This window comes from Adiantum capillus-veneris, chromosome 21 (assembly GCF_014529385.1).
Source record: "Adiantum capillus-veneris isolate H3 chromosome 21, ASM1452938v2, whole genome shotgun sequence".
Taxonomy (NCBI): domain Eukaryota; kingdom Viridiplantae; phylum Streptophyta; class Polypodiopsida; order Polypodiales; family Pteridaceae; genus Adiantum; species Adiantum capillus-veneris.
The window spans coordinates 23,324,098-23,335,741 of NC_140951.1; the positions used below are offsets into that span (position 1 = coordinate 23,324,098).

Here is an 11,644-nt window from a genome sequence, read left to right on the forward strand (position 1 = left end):
ATCAAGCGCGCCATTCAGCTCCACAGGGTCGGCATTGCTGCTGTTGTCGCTCTTCTCTCTCGCCCTGAACGGCTTCGGCACGTCGAGCTCCGCCACTGCAGATTGCAGTCCTGCCATGCCAAGCGAGCTTGACCCCAGCAAGAGCTGCCGCTGATCAAGCGCGCCATTCAGCTCCACAGGGTCGGCATTGTTGCTGTTGTCGCCTCCGGTTTCATGGAGTGCTGAGCTGATGGGAGATGAGGCAGGCACAGTCCTAGCCCTCGGCCGAGAGTACCAAGGCGGGGGGCACCGGCTCGCTTGCTTGCAGCTCTGCGAAAGGCAGAGGAGAAGAGGGCCTGGGAGCTGGTACTGTAGCTGAAAATCCGGTTTCTTTAAGTGCTGCGCTGATGGGAGATGAGGTAGGCACAGGCCGACACCCCGGGCCGAGCTGAGTACCAAGGCGGGGGCGGCGGCTCGCTTGCTTGCTGCTCTGCGAAAGGCAGGGGAGATGAGGGCCTGGAGCTGGTACTGTAGCTGAGAAAAGATGGCGGGGTTATGCCTGATGAGGGAAGAAGAGAGAGCGAGGTGTTGAGCTGAAATATCCATGGCGAGAGAGAGAGAGAGAGGAGCAGGGGAGATATTATGATAGTACCTAGAACCGCCATGGGCAGGCTGCAGAGAGGCGCCACCGCCACACATGCAATATGGTAGAGAGCTCTCTCTCTCTACCTCTTGGACTTGAGAGGTTGTATGCCGGAAACGACTGCCGACGTCTCCTCGCGCACGCTGCATGACGGAAGCTCCTGCCAAGAAATTAGGGTGCAGTGAGCCGTTCCTCGCGCTACCATGCACTAGACACCGCAGCAAAACTCTCTCTCTCTCTCTCTCTCTCTCTCTCTCTCTCTCTCCACCTAAACATCGTCCGAATGTAACTTAAAAATCTATATTTTTATTGTAGGCAGCAAGTGTGCAAGCCAAGGAGAGTGGAGTCGTGCTGTGGTGAGGCAGTTCAATCAGGTAGAGCAGCCAGGTAAAATGTGTTGGCTAATTTTTATTTCATTCTAATTATTTGATTTGTTGATTATTTGAGAGTGAGTGAGTGAGAGAGAGAGAGAGAGAGAGAGAGAGAGAGAGAGAGAGAGAGAGAGAGAGAGAGAGAGAGAGAGAGATGCTTAGTAAGTTAGGTTAATGTAATGGAAATGGTAAATTAAAATATAGAGAGATAGAAATGAAATGATATTAACGTCTTCAAAAGGCTAAAAGTCCTCTGAGACCAAACTGTTACATAATTGTGAAGATATGATCTATGAGACCAATTTGTTACAAAATTGTGAATGTTTTGACCTAAACTTATGTAAATTAGGTCAAAAGGCCAAAATAACCTATGAGACCAAACTGTTACAAAAAAATGTGAAGATAGATAGATAGATAGATAGATAGAGAGAGAGAGAGAGAGAGAGAGAGAGAGAGAGAGAGAGAGAGAGAGAGAGAGAAGCCGAATGAAATGAGATGTTATATTAATGTCTTCAAAAGGTCAAAATCAACTATGAGTCCAAACTGTTACAAAACATTGAATCTGATACCATGTCTGGGTGCTAAAAGACTAGAAAATACTATTGCTACTACTAGAATCCATCCTTATTTGCACTCTAGATATCGAGAGAGTATGGCTCAAAAATGTTATATTAACGTTTTAAAAGGCCAAAATAATCTATGAGACCAGAGAGAGAGAGAGAGAGAGAGAGAGAGAGAGAGAGAGAGAGAGAGAGAGTTGACAAGTGACCGGAAATGGTAAATTAAAATAATCCATAATCCAAAAAAATACGAGATAGAGAAAAAGAAATGAAATGATATTAACGTCTTCAAAAGGCTAAAAGTCCTATGCAACCAAACTGTTAGATAATTGTGAAGATAGAGAGAAAGAAATGAATTGAAATGAAATGTTATACAAATGTTTTCAAAAGGCCAAAATAATATATGAGACCAATTTGTTGCAATTGTGAACGTTTTGACCTAAACTATTGTAAATTAGGTCAAAAGGCCAAAATAACCTATGAGACCAAACTGTTACAAAAAATGTGAAGATAGAGAGAGAGAGCGAACGAAGTCGTATGAAATGAGATGTTATATTAACGTCTTCAAAAGGCCAAAATCAACTATGAGTCCAAATGTTACAAAACTGTGAATCTGATACCATGTCTGGGTGCTAAAAGACTAGAACAAAAATACTACTACTACTACTACTAGAATCTATCCTCATTTGCACTCTACATATCGAAAGAGTATGGCTCAAATCCTCTGTTGTACTCTTTGCTATGTGGCCCCATAGCTACGTAGCCGTCTGGATCTCCGTAGCTCCTGTGCTTGATCGAGAGAGAAATAAAATGAAATGAAATGGTATATTAATGTCTTCAAAAGGCCAAAATGACCTATGAGACCACAGGGATACAATGTGGTGAATCTGATACAAAGTCAGAGTAACAAAATGAAATGACAAAATGATAAGATGAAAAGATAAAAGTACTATGGGATCTTAAACAAGTAGGCGTGAACTAAGCATAGAGAGAGAGAGAGAGAGAGAGAGAAGAGAGAGAGAGAGAGAGAGAGAGAGAGAGAGAGAGAGAACACACACAAACACCCATAGAGAGACAAAGAGTTGAAAATGAACTGAGTTTGAAAGGTACTCACAGATACATACGTGGGTGCTACACAACCACACACAAACAAAGAGAGAGAGAGAGAGAGAGAGAGGAGGGAGAGGGAGGGAGAGAGAGAGAAGAAAAAGACCAAAGTGAATAAGATTATAGGAGAGTGAGATAAAGAGAGAGACAACAATGAAATGAGTAATGGTAATGTACTCTCTCTCTCTCTCTCTCTCTCTCTCTCTCTCTCTCTTTCTCTGTGCAGAAGGGGTTATATGTACCATGAGTAGTTTAAAGGGGCCAAAGATAGAAAGTATCGATCGTGTGTGTGTCATGGAGAAATGTGTAAAGATGCACACACACACACAAACACATACAGAGTGACGTGGTAAGAGCGAGCGAGGCCCGCCGGTAGGCGGGGCATGCGAGCTAGTGGATATAATGTACTACGATAGTGAATGCACCTTGTGTATCTTTACTTTAGTCCTAAATAATTGATGCCACACTATATATGTCCTCGTTTTTCCCAGACCAGGCTTATCAAAATCATGTTTGTTTAATTATATTGTTAAGCAAGGCCCACCAAGCAAGACTAGTTCCCCTTGGTGTTTTTTTTTTTTTTTTTGTGGGCTTTTTGGCCGTTAATTCCCCTTGGAGTATGCGTTGGAAGAACTTTGTAAAAAATTTCCTCTTTCTCTGCTGTAGGGTTTAGCCGACGCCGTGCAGGGTTTCTGCACCTTGAGACGGGATGAACAAGGACAAGATCTTCAAATTGGCCAAGGGCTTCAGAGGGCGGGCGAAGAACTGCATCAGGGTTGCAAGGGAACGCGTCGAGAAGGCCCTGCAGTATGCGTATCGCGATCGACGCAACAAGAAGCGCGACATGCGCGGCCTCTGGATCCAGCGCATCAATGCAGGAACTCGCTTGCATGGGGTGTGTATTCTCAACGTTTGTGTGTGTGTGTGTGTGTGTGAGAGAGAGAGAGAGAGAGAGAGAGAGAGAGAGAGAGAGAGAGAGAGATGCCAGTCCTGCCGTTTTTCAGGTCAAGTATGGCCAATTCATGCATGGGCTTAATACTGAGAATATCCAGCTCAACAGGAAGGTTCTCTCTGAGATTGCAATGCACGAACCTTACAGCTTCAAGGCGCTGGTGGATGTCGCCAAGACTGTATTTCAGAAGCAATGCAAGCCAAAACAATTGCTTGTGCCTGACAAAACGTCTATGGGTGCTCAATAACTGAATCTTAATGTGGAGCGAAGAACTCTAAGCATTCTGTCGATGTTCGGACTTTTTCTGTCGATCGATTGCTTTTGCAGAGATTCTTTGATGTCCGATTCGGCAGGTTGATGGCAGTATGTGTGGCAGCACGTGTCCACCTTACAGTGAGCAGACATTTCATGAAAACTAATATGGCTCCCTTAACTCTATGGTGCTTCTTTTATCCTTGTTACTCAAATAGCAACTTGTGCCGATATTTCTCTGTTCTTGTTTGAGTTGTGTTCAATGTCCACGTGCTATAGTTTTGACATGTGAAATAGCCTGTGGGAGTCATGTAGAATGGCATGGTTATTCAGCCTATGTTGGAGAAATTATTTCACTAACTGATGAATTAGAACTCGAACTCAAGCTGACCGATTTTTTTGGTTGAGGTGTATTGAATTGTGTACTACCTTTTGAAGGGCATTGAATGCAATGAAGAGGTTGTGAGCGTCACTTTGGGGACATAGCTCTTGGTCTTGGCTTGATACACATGTTGGCTTCCTTTCTTTATGTTTGTGCTAGGAAGCTCCATGTCTTAAGATGTGTGATAATCGCCCCCCCCCCCCCCCCCCCCCCCCCCCCCCCCCCCCAAAAAAAAAAAAAAAACAAACAAAATGGACGCCTCCTACACACAAGCATGCACGCACACACAGAGCTATGGGGTGAGGTCAATGTTTATCTACATCATCCCTAGTATGGTAACCCTAGCAAGGTCTCTTGGATCATGTTGTTGAGGACCTATGGATTTGGCTGGTTTGGGTGCTCACAAGGTAGAGAGCTACACCAAGGGTCTTCAAGAAAAGAGGGGGAGGACTTTCTTAAGGGAAACAGAGGCCTTCAATCTCCAATCCTAGTACAAGAGGGTGAAGTTGCTTGTGTAGTATTTGAAGATGAAATTGGCAAGATATGTGAATCTATTGGTGCTATTGGCGTGCGTGTGTCTCAATGATAAGGCCGTTTAAGCTCACAACACGAGGCAAAAAAGAGAGCAATGCTACTCCCTCACTTGTGATGTTTGGTATCTCTCCCTTAGTCCTCACGTCTCAGGATTTTTCACTACTTTGATAATCAAAGTCTTTTTCCTCTTCAAAGTCTTTGTATATTGAAAAGGATGTATCCATGTGTGCACCATGGGATTTCAAATTATCGAGGAAACAAGGTAAGACTTTAGTCACCTAAAAATTGATTCAAGCTTCATGGTAATTGTCTTTTTCCTACTTAGTTGAAGAAAGTTCTCTTGAAAGTTGAAAATATTCCTTTCAAGCCTCTTGCAAAAGGGAACTAGTGGCCAAGATAAGAGTGGCAAGACTGGGGAAGCAACATAGGGAAACTTATGCGATTGAATGAGAATGTGATACCCATTTTGAAAAAAGAAAGACAGGAGCATCTACACACATTCTCTCTTTCTATCACCCAAGTGTGGTAGATTGGTTATGCCTTGAGTTCAACTCTCGTAGGATAGATCTTTGAGGTCTCTTGGGATAGATTCCTACGACGTTAAAATTCTCTTCTTCTTCTTCTGTTGTTTCACTAGATAGAAAGGAGAATTTCCAATCTGCATGTTGAACTAGTAGTCTCTCTCTCTCTCTCTCTCTCTCTCTCTCTCTCTCTCTCATCCATGTTGTCCTATAAAGCCCCCCTTCAAGAGAGGGTTGCCTACATTTTCTCTTGGCTTGTTTGTAGTTTACATTTTCGTTTTCGTCTTGGCTTGCATCTAAGATTTCCAGGTGCATAAGTTGTGTGGTGATATCTTTCCCTCTCAGTGCATCTCCTCACTCTCGATACTCTTCTGTCCTTGAAAACTCTTGTTGCAGCTCTCTGCCACTCTAGTTTCCCATGGACCGTCAATGTGTTGCAAAGGGTTCCCATTAGCTTTAGTCCCTTTACACCGCTTTATTCCCATCACACGGCAATTTGCTTCACCAGGAGAGAGAGAGAGAGAGAGAGAGAGAGAGAGAGAGAGAGAGAGAGAAGAAGAAGAAGATGTATATTGTAATATTATTAATAATCTCTTGAATGCACATGATACGGAGAGCTTTTGATGAGTGATCACTCCAAGTACTCATTAAGATCACTATGATACGATATGTGTATAACATTTTCCATAGGTCTACAAGAGAGTGCATTAACTACTAAGTGAAAATTGCAAATAAAAACTTACCCACCTCATGTGATTTTCCACGGATAACTCTATGAAACTTCTAAGCTCTTGGGTCAAGCCACTTCTCTACCACTTTTGAATTTCTAAGGGTCCAAAAGGGTACCATTTTATGAATTTCTTGCCAAAAAAATTTGTTTTTACTTTTAATGTAGAGCTTATGCTTACAAAAATCTTGCAAAATTTTCTTTGAGAGATTCTATTTTGTTTAAGAGCCTTGGAGTTTATGATAATATTATGAAAGAATACTCATGTGTAAGCTTGACGCTTATGAAAATTTAGGTTCATCACCTTATTGAATGTTTTTGGTGATTTCGTGAGTCCAACAGGCATCACTTGATATTCATGAAGACCGAATGTAGTCCTAAATATGGGCTTATGAATGTCTTTCACAACAATACAGATGTGGTGATAGCCACTTTTAAGGTTAATCTTGATAAAGTACAATGAACTTTGTGTCTTGTTGAAAAAAATATTCAATTGTGGCACTCGAAATATATTTTTGACAATAATTTTGTTTACTGTGTTATACGCCGCATACTATCATGATATGGTAGTGATATGTATGGACACGCTTGGGACCACCCTCCTAGGTCCTTTTCCCTCCCATGATGAGGTATTTTTACGTCGTCTTGTGCATACAACCATAGCCCCAGGTAGTAATACAACATCCTGTGTTGTGTACCATTTGAGATTCTCCTTCTCCAAACTTTGGTTATCCTCATTCATGCAAACGTGAAACCAACCAATTTTATCATTGCAAGCTTTAGTATCATAGGCAACATTGTCACCAACACCCCTTGCCTCATTTTTGTAGATCAAGGTGATGTTTGGTGAGGGAGGGGGGAACAACTAAATGCTCTCAAAGTTTTCATTTGTGCTCATTTCGACCTCCATTTTCCAAGCATAGGTAGCATAGCGTAGACGCTTTTGTCCTTTTAACACTAGTTCTCACCAATCTCTTAGTATCTCATGTATTTTGACATAAAGATAAAATTTTCCATTTTAAAAAAGGGAGGAGATTGGTGCCTTCTATATAGGGGTTGATTGACAAGCTGCATAGTGACATCATAGATGATGGGTAGGTGTACTTGACTTGGGAGAAGGAAATCCTACATTCCAGGGATATATCATGACCTCGAAGGATGCACTATGTATGTTCCAATGGTATCATGTGAGTGTATGGAAGGGGGTTTTCAAGGCACATAAGTGTATGCAATAGGGGTAAGCCCCCATTGTTTACATACTTACTCTCACTCTCTCTCTCTCTCTCTCTCTCTCTCTCTCTCTCTCTCTCTCTCTCTCTCTCTCTCTCTCTCTGAGGAGATAACGGCAGTAAGAAGCAAGGAAGGGAGAGCATGACTATTGGAAGAAGAAGGGATTGCATAAGCAAGGGAGAAAAGTGCTTCCTCTCTTGCTTTTGACATCAAGGAGGTTATTTCTCTCTTGCTCTCGGGATCTAATCAAGGAAGGAGGTTCTCTCTCTCTCTAAAAACTTAAGGAAGAGAAATCAGACTCTCTCTCATCCCATAAGGAGCAAGTAAGCCCACTCTAACGAGCTCCATAAGAGAAATTATCAAGGGCACTTAGAGCCTGAAGACAATTAAAGCAGAAGTTTATAGCTTATTATTGGTAATTGAGGCAGTAGGACAGAGAAAGCTATTAAAGTAGGAAACGATCAACATAAAAAGAGAAGGTTTGCAGAATCCAAGAGGCAATTAAAGCGAGAAGACCAACATGGAAGAGAATTATCATCGTCATCAACTTAAAATTGATTAATCATCATGATAAGTCTCGGAGCCGCTAACGTCCCATTTAATCTTGTTAAGGAAGCTTAAACTTCTAGTTTTCAGATAATCTGAGTGACGGTGCTGCTAACATCCCACCTTGGCTAAGGATTAAGTTGTACTTAAAGGTTGACTTAATTAATTGAAGATTACGGTGATTACCATAGCCATTTGCATCTATTGTTCTCGCTCTCTCTCTTTCACACCTCTCACAACTAGAGGCCCCATGCCTTCCTAGCTCATGTTTCAAACACATATCCCCCGACATCTTTGGTGAACCCGATGTGAAACCGAGCCGGGGTGGGAGGTAAAGATGGAGATGCTAGAACAATTGAAGCAGTTTTTTGATGATTCAATTCCAATGGATTTGATAAAAATTTAGCAGCTGCAAATTTTCCAAAAATGTTGGAATTAGTTCAGGGATGTTTGCAAAAAGCGAAAGCCATGCAGATAAAATAGAAGATTGATGATGCTATAGAGCTAGCACTTGATGGTGTATGGGAGCACTATCATAATTTTCAAGGATATGATCGAGAAGGTTTTATTGCACGTTATGAAGCCAAGATGAAGAGCCGAAATATTTCAAAAAATCGGATGATTGTAACGTTTGCAGAGGTTGTAAACTCACTTTAAAAAGCAGGTTCAAGATCTGACAGAAGCATATCCCACACAGTGGGACTATTTTGCAAAGGAATTTATTTGTGAAAGCTCAAGGATTCTAGATCTAAAAATAAAAGAAGTTAATGAACAAAGCCAAGTTGTCTTCAGTAAAGGTGAAGGGGATCAAGATGTAGTTCCTCAATTATGATGAATTTTTGGAACACATTTCTGCAAGAAGCAAAGCCAAAGAAAATACGGAATTGGAAGTAGCAGATTCAATTTCAAAGGAGCATATTTTGAGCAACGTACAAAAGGTAAACGATGAATTTAATGCTGAAACAGAATTATTTGATTTTTTTTCAAAAATTGCACGCATGGACACTACCTCCAATAATGGTGCCAGTGAAGACGTAGAATGTATAGCAAGTGGGTCACAAGCTACTGACCTTGACATGGGCTATTCTAGGGGAGTCCATCAAGCAGATGAGCCTCTATAAGATATTATTGAAACTATCAGCACTATAGCCAAGCAGGACAACATGTTTGCTGTAGAAGATTGCATAAATAAAGCAATTATATACACAATAGTTGATGAAGTGACCAAAATTGTGGACCCAGCACATGATGAGCCTAAGAATTCCAATGAGCTTATGATTGCTACTAACAATATCTTTGCAGATGTTGTTATCATGGAAGAAGATGCCATAATTGATGATTTCTTGGCTAGATCTGAAGGAGATGATCATGATAGTAGAGAAGAGCTTTTTGATGCGTGTACCTCTTCAGACGGGGTGCCAGATGAGCCTTTACAGTTCAATGGTGGATTGCTAAGTAACATGGATGCAGATCAGGAAGCAGAGGTTGATATTGATGAGTATGAATATTGCCTAGATCGTGCTGATTGTGAACAGATTATTGATAGCGATTCTATATCTATGCTTGTACATGGGTTGCATGAGGAGATAACTCGTATAGTTTTGATGAAGGTTGATATTTTGAAGGGTGATTTTCTCGATGATGCTATGGATCTTCAAGGTCTACAGGATAAAGCTGTTTTTCATGATCAGGCTAAAATTTGAGCAGGTAAAAATTCCTCTAATGATACATGCCTAGAGACTCCCAAGGTTTTTCGTGATAGCTATGAAGCTAGAGGGGGTGATGATGCTAAATCATCATTGATACTGCAAAAAGTGCACATGGTTTTTCATTTCCTTGGACAATGTGCCAAATGTGGCTGGATTTGGATGTTATTCATATTGATGCTTATGTCAGTGATGTCTTGGCTGCCAATAAAAGGGAGTCAGAATTCTATAATGCTTTCTCATAATTTGCTTAAACTGCCAAAAGTTTATGGGATGTGGGTGTTGCATTATACTTCAGGTGAAGCTCTAGTATATTGTGGAGCCCATCAATGCTATGTGATCTCAATGGTATTTGATCCAAGAGATTCTAAGGATACTCATAAGAAGCAAATTCAATATGGATGGATGTTGTTAAGTATGCATAGTAACTGCCTGCTATTTGAACCAGGGGTAGCATATTTTCACCAAAAAGGCTTGATGTTGATTGATACAGGAAATGTACGCTCATGTGGATATTATGATGCTCTAGCGTTTGGACAATTCCTTATTATCCCATTTCATCCTAGAGGCTACTGAAGTGCAAGTTGCAAATTTGAAGAGTACCAATTATCTGCTGTAGCAGGTTGCATGGTACAAGGTTTTGGTTTTCTAGATTTATGCTAAGTGGGAAGAGTTTTTGGTTATGCGTTCGATAAGATTACATGGCTGGCTTCCAGTTGCCTTCTTTGGACAATTGATGAAGTATCTTCACATCTTCTGAGTTGGTTTTGCCACCAGAACTTGAAGTAAAGGACTTGACGACCATTCCGTGCGCAGACACAATAAGGCATACTTGAGCTTGACAGGGTTCCCTAAAGCGAACTTGATGGAGAAGCCGTGTGCATCATGAACTGGAGCATTTGAGTCTTATGGGATTCACTAAACAGGGTTTCCATAACTGAGTGCTTTAGAGATATGGCAGTTACGATTGAAAGATTTTTATGGGAAGCTACCTAATGAATAAGCTAGAACATTGATGATAGACTATAAGCCTTATATTATTTTCCATATGTTTAACAATTATGTGAGCCTAATGATGGAAAGAGCTTAAGGTACCTATAGCAAATGCAAAATGAAGTGCAGTTGGCAAAGACCAGAGGCTGTGCAAGTTCAGAGGGGGTGGATGTCGTGCAGCTCCGCTCCCATGCTAAGAAAGATATCAGAAAGATGCACTTTGAGCTTATTTGAAGCTTATTTGATAAATGATCGGTGTTCAAGGCTTGGTAACAAGCTACCTTTATGAGTAATGTATGCCATATGAGGCTTAAAAGGGCCAATAGATGCCTTATTGATGCTAAAAAAGAGTACGATCCAAGTGAGCACAGATGGGAGATTATGGTCCTGAACTTTAGTGCTTGAAATGTTCCATCGGCCTGTCTTTACAGCTCGTCAATTGGAGCTATGTTGAATAAGTTATGGTAGTTTGAAGTTTGAGTTGATGCAGATCTGTACCGGATTGGGAAACTGCAATTGAGGGGACATAAATGAAGTGAATGCATGGGCCTAAAGTGATCACTTTGTTGAGCGCGTCGGTCTCTTCAGATCAGTGATCGGAGTTACCATTACCAAGATATCGCTAGATTAAATTTCACCAAGGCCAGTTCCGTACCAGTCTGGTTGGCTCGGTCAGTGTGTCATCTGGAAACTTTCCAGCTTCATCCAAGTTTTGGAATGTGGGGGTAGTAAGTGCTTGAGGAGTATCATGTCCGGATGTCATCTGATGCAGTGCTTGGCCGACAGTAGTCGTGATTGGCGGTGCCTGGCTAGCAAGAACAAAACTTTGACAGTCTTTAACCAAATGTGATGGGCAGGCCTTACGTCAAATGCAAATTACCTATACTTGAATCTTGAGGGCATGTGACACTACCCAAGGATTGAGATGGGCAATAAAAATCATTGATGATATTGCTAGTCAAGGGCTGCTGAAAACGGATGTGATGATAAGCAATTCTTGGCCGACGTATATGCCAAATGTGGTGCCATTATTGTTGGAGCCCAACTTGTCCAACTGTTGTAATGAGCCCACCTTGTAAAACCTATCAAATTCCCATTTTTATGTCAAAGACGTCTTATCCTTTGATCCACTTGTCTGGGT

At 41.5% G+C, this 11,644-nt stretch overlaps 1 protein-coding gene across 1 annotated transcript; it reads left to right on the forward strand.

The window, feature by feature from the left end:
• The first annotated feature begins 3,305 nt into the window (after nucleotides 1-3,305).
• LOC147430654 (Ribosomal protein L20) lies at nucleotides 3,306-4,095 on the forward strand. Its single transcript, XM_086494436.1, has 2 exons — nucleotides 3,306-3,555; nucleotides 3,665-4,095. The coding sequence occupies exons 1-2, from the start codon at nucleotides 3,370-3,372 to the stop codon at nucleotides 3,857-3,859; spliced, it is 381 nt and encodes a 126-aa protein (XP_086350562.1). The 5' UTR covers nucleotides 3,306-3,369; the 3' UTR covers nucleotides 3,860-4,095.
• The last annotated feature ends 7,549 nt before the right edge of the window (nucleotides 4,096-11,644 follow it).